The sequence below is a fragment of the Clytia hemisphaerica genome, unplaced genomic scaffold, assembly GCF_902728285.1.
Source record: "Clytia hemisphaerica strain Z4C2 unplaced genomic scaffold, Clytia hemisphaerica genome assembly, whole genome shotgun sequence".
Taxonomy (NCBI): Eukaryota; Metazoa; Cnidaria; class Hydrozoa; order Leptothecata; family Clytiidae; genus Clytia; species Clytia hemisphaerica.
This window is the reverse complement of record NW_027103359.1, coordinates 32,994-52,854: the sequence shown is the minus strand read 5'-3', so window position 1 is coordinate 52,854 and position 19,861 is coordinate 32,994. Positions and strand designations below refer to the sequence as shown.

General features: G+C 34.4%; 1 protein-coding gene across 1 annotated transcript; it reads left to right on the top strand.

Moving 5' to 3' along the window:
• Positions 1–521: 521 nt before the first annotated feature.
• Positions 522–17,210, top strand: LOC136821863 (cyclin-T1-like). The gene is made up of 9 exons (XM_067078108.1): positions 522–733; positions 8,385–8,466; positions 8,869–8,994; positions 9,501–9,561; positions 11,425–11,487; positions 12,783–12,828; positions 14,212–14,302; positions 15,902–16,060; positions 16,270–17,210. The coding sequence occupies exons 1-9, from the start codon at positions 585–587 to the stop codon at positions 17,113–17,115; spliced, it is 1,623 nt and encodes a 540-aa protein (XP_066934209.1). The 5' UTR covers positions 522–584; the 3' UTR covers positions 17,116–17,210.
• The last annotated feature ends 2,651 nt before the right edge of the window (positions 17,211–19,861 follow it).

The window sequence follows — 19,861 nt, the reverse complement described above, 5'->3', positions numbered from 1 at the left end:
CATGGGCAGTACGGAACGAGGTTGAGATTACATAACAAATTCGGCTACCGGTAATATAAATCTAGCTCTCCTACGCTTTGACTTTCAAAAGTCTTGTGTATCTGCTTGGATTATTATGTTAGATTTTTGGCTTGACCTAGACATATTGTATTTCAGAATTTAAATTTGACTAGTTTTGAAGTCTACTCTAAAATGAGGCAACCAGAAGGAAAATTTTCACGAAGAGAATCCTTTTTTCAAAGCATGACACTGATCTATAACTACTTGACTGGATCGGGCTACTCATATTAAGGATGCGTGTCAAGTCAGTTGACTAGCGCGTTTCAATCAATTCTGGTTGTCAACAGCGCTAATCGAATGTTTTTGAAATTTGAACGTTCGAAAATCCAATGCAAAATAAAAAAACAACCTGGCGGATAGTCGACTTCAAAATTGGACACTTTTTTCCACGCGAAATCCACAGTTTACCTATCTAGTAAAGAATATCGATATCTGTGGCATGACGGAGGAGAACACCTAAATTCTACCATCATGCATTGCGCCACTTCCATCGAGCTGGTTTGTCTTCGAATTTTGCCGGGTCAATGGCGAATCTGTCAGATCGTTGGTACTTTTCCAAGGAGAAAATAAAGTCCTCACCCTCTGTAAAAGATGGAATTGAACATTCTAAGGAGCTTGGTTACCGTCAGCAATGTGCAAACTATGTACAAGATATCGGACAGAGACTACAAGTGTACTTAAATACTTTTATTTTGAATCTTTAATGACAGTTTTTGCCTTCAGTACTAGTCTAGCAAGCTAGACGACTAATTCAGACATATTAGAAATAAAGCAAAAAAGTAAATTTTAGTCGTCTAGAAACCTTTGTGCACTAACTCCAAACAAAAAAAAAGTGTCAATATCTCAATTAAAATTTTTCCCCGCTCAAAAAAAATTCTTGAAAATAAAATGTGTGTGGATTTGTGTGTTAAAAATGTTTCATTTGAGTTGATTTTATTTTGAGAGTTTGTTGTTGCTTAATAAATTGTTTTCTCGCTACGCAAGTTTCTGCGTAGCTAGGCCCGGTATCTATAAGGCTGGAACACCGGATTCTTCCAGTCGTTTATACAAACTAAATCCCGTATCATTATTTGTGTTTACTATTAGTATTACATGCATTATAAACGACTCCAGTCTACTTCAGTACTTAAAAAAACTTAGATTTCAGAAAATTTAGTTTGAAATGTTGTCTCAAACCCAGTTAAAAGTCATCTTTGTGATTGGATGAAACAAACATACATTGTATATATAACTGAATTAACTCTGGAATTTACTCCATTTCAAATATTTTATGCCACGATTTGTAAAAAATGAAAGCTCTTGATTGAAGATTGACATTATGGACAATTGCAGTGCAGTATTGAAATTAAAACACTATACTATCCCATCAGGAAAAATTATTTAGATTTCTTTTTATTTTCCAACATTGCATTGGCATCTGAGAATGTTCTTCTTCCTTAGCCTTGATTCCCTCAAAATAATAACCTCAAAAGCTCTGAAATTAAAGCTCCGTGTTTTCAAAGTAATCCAAGTCACCCTAGTGCAGCCAAACATAAATTAAAACCATGTGATCAGGTAACTTGCATCAGCGGAGGCTAACATGCATAGCCCTCAAACGAATGACCTCTGGCTGGTCATTAAAATACAAAAATCAAAACCTGAAAATCAAAACCTGATTTACAAAATTTGCGGGTTGTAAAATAAATATATATCTTCTAATCATACATAAGTGATGTCATGCATAATTATGTTTAATATAATTATTAAATTTGAGATTACACGTTCAGCAGCCATCAAGAAACATCTGAATTCCCGCCATCTTGAAATTTATAATCTCGCATGAATTTTTATTATCCAACAGTCACGGAAATCCTTGCATTTGCCCAGACGATCTCAATCGAACGGCATCGAAGATCGAACCAAATCGAACGGAATCGACCGATTGAAATTCGATTGTCGAACGCAATCGAATCTCAATCAAATATTACCGCAATTTTCAGATTTAATTGATATCCGATTGCGTTTGATTGATGTTTGATTGCGTTCGATCGTCGATTCTTTGACCCCCGGATTGTTCATCGCATAATTTCTACGGGAAATCGAAAGTAATTTCATTCGGCTTGTGATGTTTGAGAGCTTGGACGTTGGGAAGCTGCAAGAATAAAGCCAGACGATCTCAATCGAACGGAATTGACGATCGAACCAGTCGAACAACAATCGAACCAATTGAATATTACCCAGAATTTTGACGTTCGATTGCGTTCGACAATCGAATTTCAATCGGTCGATTGCGTTCGATTTGGTTCGATTGGTTCCATCGTCGATTCCGGTTTGTTGAGATCGTCTGGATTTGCATGGGGTGTGCATTTGCAACGGTTTCAACAATTTTTTCCGACCCTGTGCAAATGAGCTACAGAACGTGTTTAAGGCAAAATGTGCAAAAATTAACAAATCTCAACTTTAAGATGAAAATTGCATAAAACGAAGACGAATGGCATTTTCATTTTCTCTTTAGAAGATTCTTTAGCCTTTTGAGAAAATTTTTGTCTACGGGTTGAAATTTTGATCCATGCATTTTTTTATAATCAAGGTTAAAATTTTTCCACTCTATGTTGATGCAACAGGTCGCGGTGATCAAGTGTATGTGCACAGGGTTTTTTCGTCGTTTTCGACCCGTTGCATTTTCCGCATGTCGAACCCTGTGCAAAATGCAATGATTTCTGCGATTGTCCAACCGTATGCTGTTTTATTTATCCGCAACTGAGTAACTCGCCAAAAATATACTCATGCGGCAAATGTAGATTCTAAAATGGTAGAGTAGAGCTGAGAGCAGAGCTGCGTAGTTCTTGCAATGTTAAATTTGGTTTGAAATTTTACTGCTTTAGTTGGTCAGGCATACTTACTTGTGTTACTTGTGTAGTTGTTTGAGCATCCTGCTTCAGGTAAGGTTCTTGGTGAACCACGCCTCCGTGTGATCAATCTGTCAAGAGAAAAAGAATCTCAGCAGATATTTTTCATGTCAATTATTGAATAGACCTTTTTTTAAAGAGGCCACCCAGTTGAATAATTATGTAGTCCAGCAGAAAAACAATGATACAGTCATGCATAATTACTGTATCATGCATAATGTAATAATTATGCATGACTGTATATTTGTTTTTCTGCTGGACTACATAATTATTCAACAGGGTGGCCTCTTTAAAAAAAGGTCTATTTGAATTAGCTCTCCTGCACCCAGTATATCCATGGATCTGGGGTTCATCTGGGATAGACTTAAGGTGTGTGTCCAGGGCTCTTTTGAATTTATCGATAGAAATGTGGTTTGAGGTTTCTGATGCTCTTTGGCGTAGCATTAAAAAGTTTTGCACCTTGCACTGCAAGTGTGCTGTCTCTAAATTTTGATGTTTGGTTCTTTGGAATTGACAGTTTACAAATCCGGCCCAGCCGGGGGTTTTCAGTGGTTTTGATACCATTTACAGTAGGTACAATCTTTTCCATCACCTTCCAGACATACATTATTCTGTAGCGTTCTCTTTGCCTTTGAAGTGAGTAAATTTTTGTCTGTTTTAGACACTCCCAATAATTGTTTGGGGTGCCATTTATCTTTCGTAAGAAGGACTTTTGAATATCTTCAAGTCTCTTAATGAGACCAACTGCATTTGGGCTCCACAGAACAGAGCAATATTCTAATATTGGTATCACCAATGATTTATATAGTACGATCATACAATTTAAAGATCGTGAAGAAAAAGTTCTCAGGATCCAAGGTGTTAAGTTTTTAGCCTTTTCGATTACTGCAGTAATTTGCTTCTGAAATGTGCAATTACTGTCCATCAGGATTCCAAGGTCTTTCACAACATCTTTGTTTTCAATCTCAACACCATACGGTGATGTATAGCTTGTTTGAGTCTTGATCTCATGGTTCTTTCCATAGCGCAAGAGTTCAAATTTTATATCATTTAGCTTCATATTGTTGTCATCCGTCCATTTATATATTCTATCAAGATCGTTTTGAAGTAGGACAGCATCTTCTAGAGTTTTGACTTCCTTTGTGGCGCGTGTGTCATCAGCAAAGGATTTAAGATAGCTGTGCACCACTTCCTTGTCAATATCCCCAATCAATATTAGGAAAATCAAAGGTCCCAAAACACTACCTTGAGTTGAGGGGCTCCTGAAATGACCTGTTGTGGTTCAGAAGTGACACCATTCACTAGCACTGATTGTGTTCTCTCTGTTAGGAAGGACTTTAGCCACTGTTATTTGATGACTATGCAAATTTCCCTCCACTAATGCAAGTTACCCGATCTCGCGGTAGAAAAGCAGCCTTGCAAGATCTGAAGTTCATATAAAAATTTGCCATGACAAAACTTATCTTTTTCTGTTCTTACTGGCCATACTTTTCTTTTGAATTGATTTAAAAATCTAACCAAAAGTAATTGTTACATCCGTCCAGTAATAATCAAAGAAATAAGTTCTAAATAAATGGGGGGGGGGGCTGGAAATTTTTTTCTAGATATTAATTAAAGGCAAGACCCAAGTTGTGGGGTTCGAAATTGTACTTCTGAAAACCCAAAAATAAGGTAAATATAATTAGGCTATAATTAGGGTACCTTAAGTGGATTAATTTTCGCGGTTTTCGCAAATTTTGGTCATTTTCGCAAAATTTAGTCCGCGCGAAAATTTTGAAGGCCTTTGATTTGCGAAAATTAGTCCACGTGAAATTATTTGGAGTTTTACAATCGCGAAAATAAAAGTGAATGAAAATCATACGATTTTTTTTCATTTACTGTATTTAGGTAGACTTTCTAGAAAATATGGTTACAATCAAAACATATTATGAGTTCAACTCTTCATTTCAATTATAAGCTCTCCTAAAGGTACTTTCTATGAAGCTTTTGAGTGACTTTTTCTGCCTTTGTTCGATTAAAAAACACGCAAAATTTTGCCGACCTAGAGGTCATTTTAGGTCGGCAAAGCCGTCCTAAGTAGCTTGTTTAGGTCGGCAACGACAAAATAGGAAGAAAATTAACGAACTAACAAATTCAGCTGTCTATAATTGTGTTATTAAGTTTTATGTTTTATAAAGAGAATGGAATGAGGCTCGATTATCATGTGTTATCAAATGATAACACAATTAGATTAACCTAACAAATAATATTTTTCCTCTTTAGGTCGGCTTTGCCGACCCAAAACATTTCTTTTGTCGGCACGCCGACCTAGAGTGTAAATTACGTCGGCAAATAAAAGCCGACTTCAGCTCAAGTTACGTCGGCTTTCAGGTCGGCATTGCCGAATGCCGACCTGGATTCACAGGGCTGCTTATTGGTATTAAATTTTGTGATTCACTAAATTGGGCAATCTCAAAAAGTGGGAATAAAGAAAGAAAATAACTGATTTCGCTTGAAACACAACGTATAGGGTGTAAGTAAACATACCAAAAATAATAAAACTAGTGACAAAAATAGTAACTAAGTGTAACAAATAAGTATTTTCGATTTTCAACCTATTTTGAAAATTTTTCGCATGTATTTAATTTTGCAATTTTGCATTTTTGAAAAATTTAAACAGTATTAAATTTTGCTAAATTTGGCCTAAAAAATCAAGAAATTAAGTACCCCGAAATTTTGTAACACGCGAAATATAATTAATACCTATAAGGTAGTAGCGAAATTAAATAAAGAAGTCCATTTTTGCCAAATTTAATCCACGTAAAAATTTTAAAGACCCTTGATTTGCAAAATTGTGTCATCACAAGCAACTTTAAATACGAATGAAATGGAACGTTCCAGCAAGACGAACGATATGGAACGTTCTAAGAACGCTAGAGAACGTTCTTAAACATTCCTGGTCATTCCCTTTTATTTACAAGTTTAAGGATGTCTTAAAACGTTCGGAAGCGTTCCTGAACGTTCCATAACGTTCTTATTGAGTCAATATTAACCTTCGGACTCAAAAGATCGTTCGCGAGTGTTCCGGGACATTCTCGAGCGTTCTGGAACGTCTCTGAACGTTCTGGAACGTCTCAAGAACGCTCCGTTTTATTTGTACTTCAAATCGCTTGTGATGACACAATTTAATCCACGCGAAATTTTTAAATTCTCATCTCGCGAATATTAGTACACACAAAAATTTATCCACTTAGGGTATCTAGAGCAAAATAAGGGACCTTAATAATTCTTTGAAAGCTGAAAATATTATTTGAAATTAATAAACAGGGGGGTCAAAATTATGGTCCAAGGGTTGGAAAATTTTTCAAAAAATTAACAAGGGGTGGGGTGTTTATGTAGTGATAAAAAAAGAAAATTTTTGAAAATTAAAGGGGGTGAAAATTTGAGAGTAATAAATGAACAAACCAAGAGGGGTACTTGAAAACCAATGTCCACAAACAAGTGAGGGGGTCTGCATAGAAAATATGTTTTTCGCAAGCATAAACTTTCGTGAATCGTTTGATAAAAATGAGAATTTTCAAATAAAAATTGCCTTAAAAGTGAAAAAATATTCCTTAAATCCTTTGCTCTTTGACCTTTCAAAGGCATTAAAGGATAATAGTATGCCGAAAATTTGATATTTATTACAATTTTTAAGGTTTTATAGATTTCCAATTTTTTTGAGAATATCTGAAAGCATAAACGTTCACAAATTGTTATGTTAAGGATTTTCAAAAACATTTAATTTTGTGAAAAAGGCCAAAATTCGTGAAAATCATGAAAGTCTCTGCTTGCAAAAGTTTGTACGCCTAAAGTAGGCCAAATTAGCCAAACGTTGTTTTTGAATTTCCTCTAAAACATTAAATCAAACCTCATTGAAGACTCATTGTACCTTTAAAGAGGAAAAAGTTTTGAATAAGATTTTTAACAAATCTGCAAAATGAAATTCTGCAAAACTATTCTCAGTATTTAAAAAATCACCTCTAAATTGGTTATTTTAGGTCAAAATAGGCCATATTGTAAACAAAAAGTTCTCTCAACTGCAAAATTAGATTTTGCGAAAATTTCTTCCCGTGCAAAATTCTTCCCTTAAGGTTAGTGATAAGAGTTTGGTTATCTTAAAGTAAATAAATAATTTTCACTATCATACTAACTAACTTTTGTGGGGATAAAATTTTGCGGTTAAGCTCATCCGTGAAATTTTAAGATTTTCCAAATAACCATTGGGACTTAATTTTGCAAATGACATCCGAATCACAAAATCCGCAAAATTTTATTCCCCCAAAAATTTATCCCTAAACATTTGATTCAAATAGCGTTTAGATCTTAGAAGCAGTGGAATGTGGGTAGCCCTGGAATGTCTTTTTTTAAAGACAACTTCTAAACCTTTTTGATCAGAAAAAAATTATTGACTTGAAAAATACGTAAGGCAGGCTTGTTTATATGCTTATCATGCTTAGGAAATCTGCCAATCTGAGCATGCATATGCCTATAAGCGTTATGTGTTATGCTTAAAAAGAAAATGTTATCTCAGCCAGAATACCGTATTAACTTCAGATTAAAGTATCGCCTCAAAAAATAGCCTTTTGCGTTTAGGTCAACCTCAGAATTGGTTACAGCCCAAAATTGGACCATTTACTGTAGCTTTCCTTCAATCAAAAATTTGATAAGGAAGTTAATACTGTACAGGTTTATATTATAGACAAACATCATGGTTCTCCATGCTAGCCGTACTTAATTTTTATGAAATTCTAAATTCTCTTCATGACATTGCGTCAAATGTCAACTAAAATGTTCTGAAAAATAATCTTCAAGACAGACTAAAAAGGCTATGACTTTGGATATAACTCAAATTGCAAGGCTCGAAATAACAATTTCAAGTGGGTAAGACAAAATGTCCGATCAGGGTTGCTTTAGCTTGAAAATTATGATTTTTGGGTGGACAATGTCTGATGTCCGACTGTTATTTCGAGCACTGAAATTGAATACAGTTGTTTGTTTTACTTGTTAAAAAGATACTCACGAGTGTAAAATAATCAAATATTGTAGTGAATGATGGGAAAATTAAAAAAAATAACTTGGTGAATGGTGCTATGATTGTGATACCTTTTTTACATGAGAGATTTTTTTGTTTTTTTCTCACAGGTCCTTTTTAAAATCATCAAAAAGAAAATAGCTGTTCTTCCAGTCAATCAGTCAAGCAACAAAAAAATCAGACCATATCAATATTGATTCTTACCTCAAATCCCAAAATTAGTGCTGTTGGATAGCCAAGAAGTTTATCCAAAAGCTTTCAAAATGTTTATTACAACTGTTTCAACAAAATAACTTTGTAAAGAGCTTTCATTTTTTCAAACCTTTAATCGGCAAGATTTATCATAGTTTTCGCTTTTTTAATCATGTTTTTTTTTTTTACAGAAACCAATTGGTCATCAATACAGCCATTGTCTATATGCATCGATTTTACATGTATCATTCTTTCAAGAAATTTCAAAGATTTGTAAGTTCACTTTCATAATGATTTTTTTACGGTAAAGCATAATGAAAAGACTTGCCTTAGATATTTGTTGGTTTTCTGTTTCCAACCTTACTCAGAACTCCTGAATGCAAATGACTTTGCAGCTTTTCCAGCTGTTTTCAGGCTTTTCAGTCGTCAAACATGGCTTTTCTTAACTTCAGTTGAGCTAGAATCTGAGAATTTATGTATGTCTTCCTTTTTATGTTTGGGCCAGGGGACTAGTTAAGTGTCAAATCATGGATGGGCTAAAAAATCAACCCTTGCTAAACGATTTCACAGACTTAAATCATCTGGCCTACTAACGTTATGTATTTGCTTTTGTTATTCTCTTACTCACCTGTCAAAATGTGGAATATAAAAAGGACAACATATTTTTTGTTTCAGGATATGGCCCCATGTTTTGTCTTTCTTGCAGCCAAAATTGAAGAAATGCCAAGAAAATTAGAACATGTTTTGAAAGCAGCACATGCTTGTCTAAAAAAAGAACCACCCCTAGATGTCAAAAGTGATGTAAGCATTAAAAGTTAAAAGATCTGCTCAGTGAAAATAACTGGTTATTTCATTCGCTTTACAATCTTTTGTATGTCTTGTATGATTAGGTACAGACAGAGTGTCCATAAAGAAATAAACAGAAAAAGGCAATTCTAAATTAAATTCTAAAGAAGTTTTGTTTTCCAAAAACATGTGAATAATATTAAAGATAATTCTTTTGTTTTTTTGTGCCATTTTTTATTTTATTTTTCATGGGCACCCAACATACATACACATTAAATTCAATCATGTTTGAATGTCCATGTATCTGCTCTTAAGAATATCAGGCCATTTTTCATGCTCTTTTAGCATCCGATAATCTGACGCTGTCCCTCTGGTAAAATCAACCTTTTTGGTAGAAAAACACTAGAAAAAGTCCTTTTTTACCACCACCACCACTGCCTTGCCTTTTTCAAATATTTCCTGAATATTATTAGCCCTAAACATAGGAACAATCAATAAAGATAATCCAAATTTTTTTCTAGGAATACATGCGTCAATCAGAGCAATTGGTCAACAATGAAAGTATTCTGCTGCAAACATTAGGTTGGTTTTCTGAATTAGAAGTTTGAAAAACAATGATACTCAACTAAAGTAAAATATTAAAGCTGTTTTGATTTGGTTCAATTCAGATTGTATTTTGAAAATAATTTTCCTTAGAATAAAATTTATCTCTGCAAAAAGTGGAGTATCTTCTGGATGGAAGTTTTTGCAGACTTTATTTGTCAAGTTTATATTTTATCTATGTGTAATTTTAGATGATAAAGAGGAGATGATTTGTGAAGTTTAATTGTTGTTTACATAGTTTCTACCTCCCCCCTACATTCAGGGAGGGGGTCTTGGGTTTTGATGAACCAAAAGCAAGGGGGGTGTTAAAAGTATGACTTTCCTAAGGAGTTTGCCAGTTAAGGGGGGGGGGGTCTTCCTTGAATTATGCAAAATTTAAATTTTTCATTTACACTGATTTTCTAAGGGGGGGGGTGAAATTTTAAATGAATTTCATAAGGGGGTAGCACTTAAGGGGGTGTCCTCTTACCTAAGGGGGTGGTCTTGACCCCTCTAGAAACTATGCTGTTAATTATAAATAGTTTTACACCTTTACCATACCCCTTTGTTACTTGTTCAGTATGGCATGGTACATGGTACGGATTGCCACTTTCAAGGACGTAAATGTCTTGTAATTTTTTTCCAAAAACACATTGCATTTCATTTTGCTACCGGGTGCGCCACAAAAAAGTTTCTCTCTTTGAAACTGATTTTCTCAAAATCTATCAATTAAGAAACAACCATTCCTATTGCATTGGAAAGAAGAAAGATAAACTTAAATTTTGATGGGTCATTTATTAAATTTGATTCATTAGATCAAAAGTTATGCTCAATCTAATAAAAAAGTTACTTTCAGAAAATGCCCGAAAACGTTAAAAATCAGCCTATCAAATTTTAATTTTAAAATTGGCAATCGCAAGAGGCTTTACATGATTAAGACCATTTTTCAGTAACTAAACACATAAATTTTGAAACTGATGGAAAGAAAGGGTTCAAAATGTTCATCAAAATCATTTCAATTTACTTTTAACGAAATTTTCCTCAGATTTTTGGTTCTAGACTGGATAAAGTCTATGTAAGGCTGGATGTACCTCGAAACCCATATTTGATGTATTTTTATGAATTTTACCAGATTTTTAGCTTTTTTCGACGAATTTTCTGCCTTTTATTGAAATTCAATCTTCTTTTATATAACAAACGGTCATTTAGACAGCTAATTATCATTTTTAATGACTGAACCGAAAATACTGATGCATCATGTTATTATGCTTCTGTTTAATTCGATAGGTCGATTTTTAACGTTTTAGAGCACTTTCAGATAGTAACTTTTTTATTCAATAAAGCATAACTTTCGATCTAATGAACCGAATTTAATAAATGACCCATCAAAATTTAAGTTTATCTTTCTTCTTTCCAATGGAATAGGAATGGTTATTTTAAAATTTTTAGATTTTGGGAAAATTAGTTTTAAAGAGAGAAACTTTTTTGTGGCGCACCCGGTAGATTATGTAGTTTCCCTCATATCTAGTAAAATCAGTAGGGAATATCATCCTAGTTAATAGAGGTACAGCCCTTGAATTCCAGAGCGAAGTGCAATGGTACAGTTAGTGCCAACCAAATTTACATTTGAAGATAGTTGGCTTTGCTGAGCTTGTAGGCTACTTATAGTCGGCTGTCTTCTTATACTTTGTTTGGCTTCTAGCTCCTGAAATTCTAGGACTGAGGGTAGGGGCCTTTTTAAAGAACTGTCGTACTGCATGTTGAATGGTACTGATCGACAAGATTTACAGTTGTTGAAAAGAGTAACAACTTTGTTCAACGAGCATAATACAGAAAATTGTATCTCTATTTTTTTCATTATAGGCTTTGAAGTAACTGTAGAACATCCAAACACCTTTGTTGTGAAATGTGCTCAACTTGTGAAAGGTAGTTGTTTATTATTTTGAAAAACAAGTTGTCTTCACTTTTACACAAATCATAATAATCGGTGTTAGTAAAAACTATGCTCGAGACGAATCACAGAGAGTTCATTGGTGAATGTACCAATAAAAACCTGGAAAGTACTGTCTTGTATAAGATTTCAAAGAAAACCAAGGAAAAATTGTGGACATTTATATAAAGATTTTGACAACTTTGAGAATTCTATCGTCATAGATCCATCCAAATTCAATTAAATAGCAAAGCGTTTATTCCGAGGTCTTTTAAACTAGAAGTTAAAAAATCCTTTGAAACCATCCATCATGATGTAAAATTGAGTTGGAAATATTCATAATTTCAATGTCACTTACTCAAAAGACTATGTATAGTTTCGGTAAAAATGTGTATAATGTCACATGTATAAAAAGTGAAATCAACCTCTTTTATTGTGGAAAGAGCCTCATGAAATCTTGAGCAGATGCTGCTTGGGCTTTGTATAATATATGACGAGTAAAAGTGTGATAACTTAACTGACTCATCGTCAACTAGAAAAATAAGATCAAACTTTTCTCTTTCCGCTTGTGTCTTTCGGTGTTGTTTCTGTTTTTTCACTACTTTTTTATTTTTATGAAATCAACATCAAAACAGTTGAAATTGAAATGTTTTGATGACATTAAAAGGACACTCTTGATAACTTGTTGCTTAAAGTTAACATTCCTTACCATAACTGCTGAAATGTTGAACTTGGTCGTTTATTTTAGGTGTAAAATAAGAAATACTGGGTTATTATTCTCTATTAGCCAATCAGATAGCTCATATTTTTCGTGTTGACGATAAGGCAAACTAACCATCTGAATGCTGAACTGACTCTGAGATTAGAAGTATTGATCAGATTCTGTTTTTAAGAACGATCAACTTCTTTATTAACAGTGTTCATTATTTTAGAGGAAGAAAATTTTTAAGGAAGAAACTTTCCCTCATGAGCAAATTCACAAAAGTTTCATGCACCACCAAAATCAACTTCACGATTTGAGCTTCTCATAATATTGTACATACAGTAAAGAATCTGTGATTCAATTATTATTCTGTGTTTTATTCACAATCGGTTTAATCTAATTTTTTGATTGACAAATTCTGCAAAAATGGGGCAAGTTTCTCTCCGCAAATGTTTATTTCCTAAAGTAAATTTTTTTTATTTGTTATTAATTTAGAATAATATTTTATTTTACAAATATGTAAGCTAATAAATTTGGGGTGAGAATGACACATTAATGTGTTGTAATGAATCTCGCTCTATCTTTCAGCCAGCAAAGAGCTTGCACAAACCGCTTACTTCCTCGCTACTAACAGGTAATTCACAATATGTAGTGGGATTACTTCTGAGAAAATGTAACGAGGTTGTGCAATGTCGTAAGTATAAGTATAATGTAAATAATAAAGAATGGATAACTTGTTTCAGAGATTTCATTTCCAAATTTGCATCATTAAAATATCAAGACGGGTCAATTTTCATAAACATAACAATTTGCAAGATTTGCTGGTTTTTAAACAATGCCATATTATTTGACTGCACGCACCCCCCGTGATATGTTTTGATATTAGGAGATGTGTATCCAGGGGGGGGGTCGGTAGTAAAATCTCAGACATATATGAGTAGTAAAAGGATTTTTACGAATTTTTACATACCACCACCCAGACTCTTGGAAGATGTATTTTACTACCCTGGTAGTAAAAGCTTTTGGGACAATTTGTCATGGAGACCACCTATTTTTTGGTTGCTTTTCGGACTGATTTTGCAAAAAAAGCTAAAAAATGATTATTTCTGTGACACATTTTTCACGTAGTGCAAAAATTAGTTTCTCCCTTAGAATTAAAGTCTTTTTATATTGACAAAAAATTTCGAGAATTTTTTGTTTGCAGCAAACAACTTTCCAACAGAACATTTTTTCAAATTATAAAATTTTTCAGATTTTTTCAGAAAAGTCATCCAAAAAATTAATAGAATTACAAAAAATAGCTAAAATTTGCTAATTTTACCAGTTTTAACTACCCAGGTAGTAAATTTCTTTCAACATTTAACACATAGGTACCACCATTTTAGTATTTAACTACCCTGGGTAGTAAATTTTTTTTCTCGATTTTTCGTCACACCACCACCGTAGTAAACGTCATTATGTCTGAGATTTTACTACCGACCCCCCCCCTGGTGTATCATGTATAAAATTCCCGTCTGAGAGTTACCCCTATCTTTGTATTTTTGAGTTTTAGAAACTCGAGGTTAATACAATCATTGGAATTCTGAAACTCTATTAAAGAAGATTGAAACAAGTTACCCCAAAATTGGGGCAACTCTCGGACGGGAATTTTATACACGGTACACACCCCTATATCAAAATCAATTCTTGGGATATGCACGCAGCCTATCATATTATGGGATGGCAAATCAATATTTGTAAAAGTGAAGTAAGGAAGAAAAAAGGAACAAGTCATTCATTCTACAGTTTCACTGCATGGAATGATCATTTTTTTCAAACCAAGTGTAAATTAGAACAAGAATACCGACAATCAACATTGTTAAAAACTTTAAAATCTGTAATAAATGTTTATTTCAATGTTAGAAATGAATCATACTTTGGGAACTTGTCTTCTTGTTTACATTTGGTTCAGCTTGATCTTAATCATTTAAATTTTCTTGGAATACTTCTAAATATCGTTTTCTTATTCTTTGTACAGCTTGCACTTGACAACGTTTTGTATCGAATATAGACCAACCGCAGTTGCTTGTGTATGCATTTATGTGGCTTGTCTTTGGGCTAACTATATTGTAAGTTTTAGTTTGATTTTTGGCAAATGTATTATTACTTTGGCATAATGGGCTGTCCGGCTCCTGGAAGATCTAAAAATTCACCCCTGGAAAAAGGAACATAGGTGATTCTGGGGAAAAAACAAACTAAATAAGGGCGATAGTGCTATTGCATATTTTGCTGCTAAAATATTGAATATTTAAAACATTTGATGATTTCCAAGAGCGTTATTTAAATTGGCAGCTGGAAGAGAGCATCGATCCCAACCATCCAATTGGATGTTTATTTTGAATTGATTGTTCTTTTTGGACCTACCTCCGGGTACCCCGGTGGAGGTCCTTTAAATTAACCCATGTCCGTTCGTTCGTCCGTTCGTTCGTCTGTTGCCAGCTTTTCTCGAGATTTTATCATTAGTTTTTTTGTTTTTTTGCTCAAAGATGCGTATTAACAATGCCCAAAACATGTCCGAGTCCGATTTTTTGAAAAAAAATTTTCTCCGGCCGAAAATGCCGGAAATTGCCGTTTTTCTGGATTTTCATTATGCTTTTTCCTTATAATTGGTTGTTTTTTCATTCAAAAACATTACTGATAGCAATGCTCACCATCAAGCATGTTTCAATTTTCAAATTGAAACATGGAACTACCTTAAAGGAAGAAATTTTGGCGGGAATTTAATTTGGCGGATGGCCAAAAAAGTTTTTTCAGAGGGAATTTAATTTGGCGAATGGACGAAAAAACTAAATTTGGCAGGAATTTAATTTGGTGGTCGCTTAGAAATTTAACCTTAATATGGCGTCAAAACAGCGAAAAAATAGCAAAAACACCTTAAAAGAGAAAATATTTTCAAAATGTCTAATTTGGCGGGAATTTTATTTGGCGGATGGCGGAAAAAAGAAATTTTGGCGGGAACATAATTTGGCGGATTTGACTTCTTTCCGCCAAAATTTCTTCCTTTAAGGTATTCAAAAAACGCCGGATCAACCTATTTTCGCCGGAAAGACAGTATTTCTTGAATTTCTCGAGCTGTACTTTATATTTTTTTATGAAATTTTGCACACTGATGCAAAATGACAATACCTAAAATGTGACGGAGCCCGATTTTCGAAAAACATTTTTTTTCAGCCGAAAATCCGGAAATATGCCGGAAAAACCGGTTTTTTGACATTTTCTCGAATTTTCATTCTTATTTTTCTCAGATTTTTTGCAGAATGATGCGTATTCGCAATGCTCAAAACATAACCGAGTTCGATTTTTGAGAAAATGTTTTTTCCGGCCAAAAAAGCCGGAAATTTCCGTTTTTGCAGATTTTCATTGGATTTTTTCGTTTCATGTCTTTGTTTTTTTCAAACAAAAACATCATTTATAAGAATGTCCACGATTAAGCATGGTTCAATTTTCAATGAAACTGATTTTAGTACTTACAGGAACTTTCTAAAAATCGCCAGAACAGCCGAGAATCGTCGGATTCCATGAATTTCTCGAGTTGTTCTCGTATTATTCTGCATTTTCATACTATTGTTCTCATTTTTCAATTGTCTTATTACATTAATCTTCAGGTAGGTCCATTCAGCATGTAGCTTGTTGATTATATATCTTACATTTCTATCTTCCTTTCACAGATACCGGAATCTGACGAAAAGAATTGGTATGAATGTATTGAACCAACTTGCACAAAAAAACTTTTGGATGACTTGAGCTCTCATTTTATCACTATACTTGATTCCAGTCCCACAAGGTTGAAAAGGAAATTGACATCCGGTGGGGCTGTTGTCTACAAGGTATTTATTATTCTTGTAGACTTTGAAAGTTAGAGGCCTCGAGTTATTACTCGATTGAATATACTGAATTTGAAGTTGTCCAAAGATTGTTCTTTGAATTTTGTCTCTTAAAATTGAAATATTTGAAAACTAAACATGTAGACAGCCTAGGCAGTAATGCGATCCAATATTTGTAATCACTGTAATTTCAATTTTCTTATTTACCTCAGGAGGGCAAAGTTGTTCAGAAGAACTCGTCATCTACTTCTTCAAATAACAACAAAACAGAATCCAACTCATCTTCAAGTAACCAATCTTCATCATCGAGCAAAGCAATTAGTAAGACTCACTTAACCGGAATGTTGAAACCTCAATCGCACGAATCAACTCCGCCTCCTTCTAGTCATCGGACTTCGCATTCATCTGAAAATTCGCACAGACAGCATAAAGACAATTCTAAAAATGATCAAAATCAAAAGATAAAAGATGCAAAAGCGCACCAAAAAGCACAAGAAAAAGCGCACATGGAACACAAAAGGAAAACTTTGACACCAGAACAATTTGAGGAATATAAAAAACGCAAAGAGAAAGAGAAACAGGAATATTATCGGAAAAAGATGGAAGCAATGCAAAAAGACAAAGCTGTAAACGGAAACTCGAATACCAAAACTCCAAACACCAAAACTCCAAACGAACAACACAAATCTCAAAGTCAAAAGTTAAATTCGCAATATAAAGGAAGTCCTGCAAAAAGGCAAAAATTGGACAATGATTCTAAAGATGGTAAAAGTAATGTGCAGGATACGCCGACTCGTAAAACGAACCATGACAGGTTACCGACAGGCTTCACCATGAAACATCGTCCTGGCCTTTCATCATCCGGATCCGATTCAGACACGCATTCGAATCGAAATCATTCCAATCATAAGAACAAAAACTTTTCACCTATCAACCAATCAAAAACCAAATCTAACGACCATCATCACATGTCTCAACCGCCCGGGGTGTCAAATCGGAGTTCGTTTCCTAATCTGCCGCCCCCACCGCCGCCTTCTGTTGCCACAAAGTATTCATAGCTTTGAATAGTCCAACCACTCAAATCACGATTCACTGTTTCATATATATGTACCACTGTCCTAAAAAATAGTAAAATATCCAGAAAAAAGAAAAAAGAAACCAAATGTTAATTTAGTAAGTAAACCGCATTGGATACTGTTGATTTTTATATTATTTAAGATACTTTGTACCCATTTAGTTTATTTAATTTTGAGAGAATTTTTTGTTGATCTTCTTGATTCTAGATTGATAAAACAATGATTTTGCCTTCTGTGTGCAATTTTTCCAGTCAAAAATTATTTATGAAAAGCGCGAACAAACTATTTTTACCTAGCATTCAATTTTAACCCATTTTCTTTATTGCTTGTGGCGTTTTAATATATAGTAAGAATTTAGTTTTTGTTATTTTTTATTCATTTCCTTTGTTTTTTTTCTTCAAGATTTTGATGCTCGCTCTCAAAGCAGTGTTAGATTATTTTTTTACGAAAGCAGCATTTTTAGTCTCATTCTCAAAGCTTCAAAAAATTCCAACACCGTTACTTTTTGTCATTTTTTGAAAGCTTTGAGAAGAATCATTTCATTTTACTAACCATGCCATGAATATTTTCAAACTTAACTTACAAAGGAAACATTTAGAGATGGAAATGGGATGGAACTGTAAAACCCTGTTAAGGTTTAGAAAGGTTCAGAAATTACATATTTGTTGGGCATTTTTGCTATACTATGCCTCATTGCAATTTTTCTTTTTAACGAATATTTTTTATTTTTTCAAATAAACATGCTATCGGCCAACTCCTTGGGCAGTCGCGGTTTTAAATGAATCTTAAACTGTTCTTTTAATCAAACTTGAGCTCGTTTGTTTCCTTAGTTTAGCTTTTTCATTTATGTTATAGCTAAATGTATAGTTTTGGTAAAATAAGGATAACCTCTTGCATGTACTTTTTGTAATATTTCAATCAGTTTTGTAAAGTTATATCAATTTATAAAAGTTATTGGATCAGTGAACCAAAAAAAAGATTAAAATTTTTAAACAAAAAAACTTTGTATAAAAAAAAGAAAAACCTATAAAAAAAATTGAAAATTCAAAACGACGACGTGTCATTCTCTATGTTGTGTTTAAACCCTGTTGAGTTCTTGACTTCTAATGCCCCAAATATTACTATTGACTGAGAAAATCTCTGATTCAGCTTAAACTAACTGTATACCCCCTGAATACAACAGCACTTTGATTTGACCAGTATTAAGCTTTCTTATATTTCTCAGGTGACATGAATGAATGAAGCTTGCCAAAGTAAGAGTGAGACTTTTATCCACGCGAAAGATTTGAAAAAAGCTGATTCGTGAAAGTAAATCAGGAAAATTTCGCGATTTTTTTGGCTCGAGGCGGCAGGGAACCCAAGCTAGCAGTGCTAGCTCATTCTAGATCATCCCTTCCCAGGTAAAGTTGATGAATTGTACATCCTCCCTGTGTTGAAGTAGTGCCCAACACCGTACGCCAGGGGGGCTGGCTTTCTTATAGGAGTAGTTGGCTTCCTGCCAGCAATGTCGGTCCCCCGGCAATATCTTCCCGCCAAAACCGCGTGATTTCCCGATCGTCGGGAAATCGGATTTGACGTATATACACCGGATCAGGGCTTCTTCGTACGGGTGAGAGTAGATCTTGAATTTTTCCATCTTTGATCGGGAGGTTCTGAACCTTTAGGATGTTTCTAAGTTGGACCAAAGTCAATTTTAGAATTAATTTGCCAAAGTTGGGATTCGGACTATACTAGTAAACCACGTCGTTGTATTTCGCTGGAGATTAAACTTGCAATGGGATCTATTTCTATATGTTCACTGAAAACAAGTCACTCTCCCGTGGCAATTTCTATTTTTTATAAGAACTCTTTATTATAAGCACACTGTTCCTGTGTCCAAGGAAAGACAGGCGCCTGCTAGTCTAGATTCGGACCCGCACAAGAAAAGTCTCTCAAGGGGTGTAAAAAGCAATTTGAGTCTCTGTAGGGGTCCAAAATTAACGAGAATCGAAATTTCCTCTCTCTCTAAGGGTCGTGCTTTTCCAAAATTTGGATAAAAATCAACAAAAATTTCTGAATAAAATCTCTCTAAGAGGGTCCAAAAAACGCCAACTTTTCCTCTCTTTAAGGTTCGATTTTCGATTTGGCTCAGACATACCCGTCACCACTTGCAAACCTAGTACCCCCTACAATCTCCTTTTGATGACATTAGTGTGTATTTTACGGAAAGAGTTACATCGGATCACCCAAAGTACCTTCATGTTTTTATTTTATTTTCTTATCTCTGATCCTGTCTTTCTCTTTTCTGACTGTCTGAGTTTCTGAGACTTAGTTTCTCATTTCTGACTGAGTTTTCATACCTGTCAATCATTTGTCCATCAATTTCGACCAACCTAATTTTCGCACCGAGTGGGATTCGAACCACCACCAAAGAAAGACCTTCAGATTCGGAAGCCAGGGCTCTATCCATTGAGCCATCGCCGCATAGCAAATCCACGCAATTCATAACATATTATACCGAACTGGCAAAAGACGGGGGTAATATTATTATAATATGGGTAAAAGTACCCCTTTTTTAAACCTGACTGAAATTTGAGCCGTTACTAGCAACCCTGCGGGGCCCAAGGCGCCGAGTATGCACCCGGCACAGTGACAAGCCGTTACTAGCAACCCTGACCCTACCTAACTGTTAGTTAATCAATTCCAAACAACAAAACCCCCGGAAAGGTGGCTATCAGCGATCCGTGGA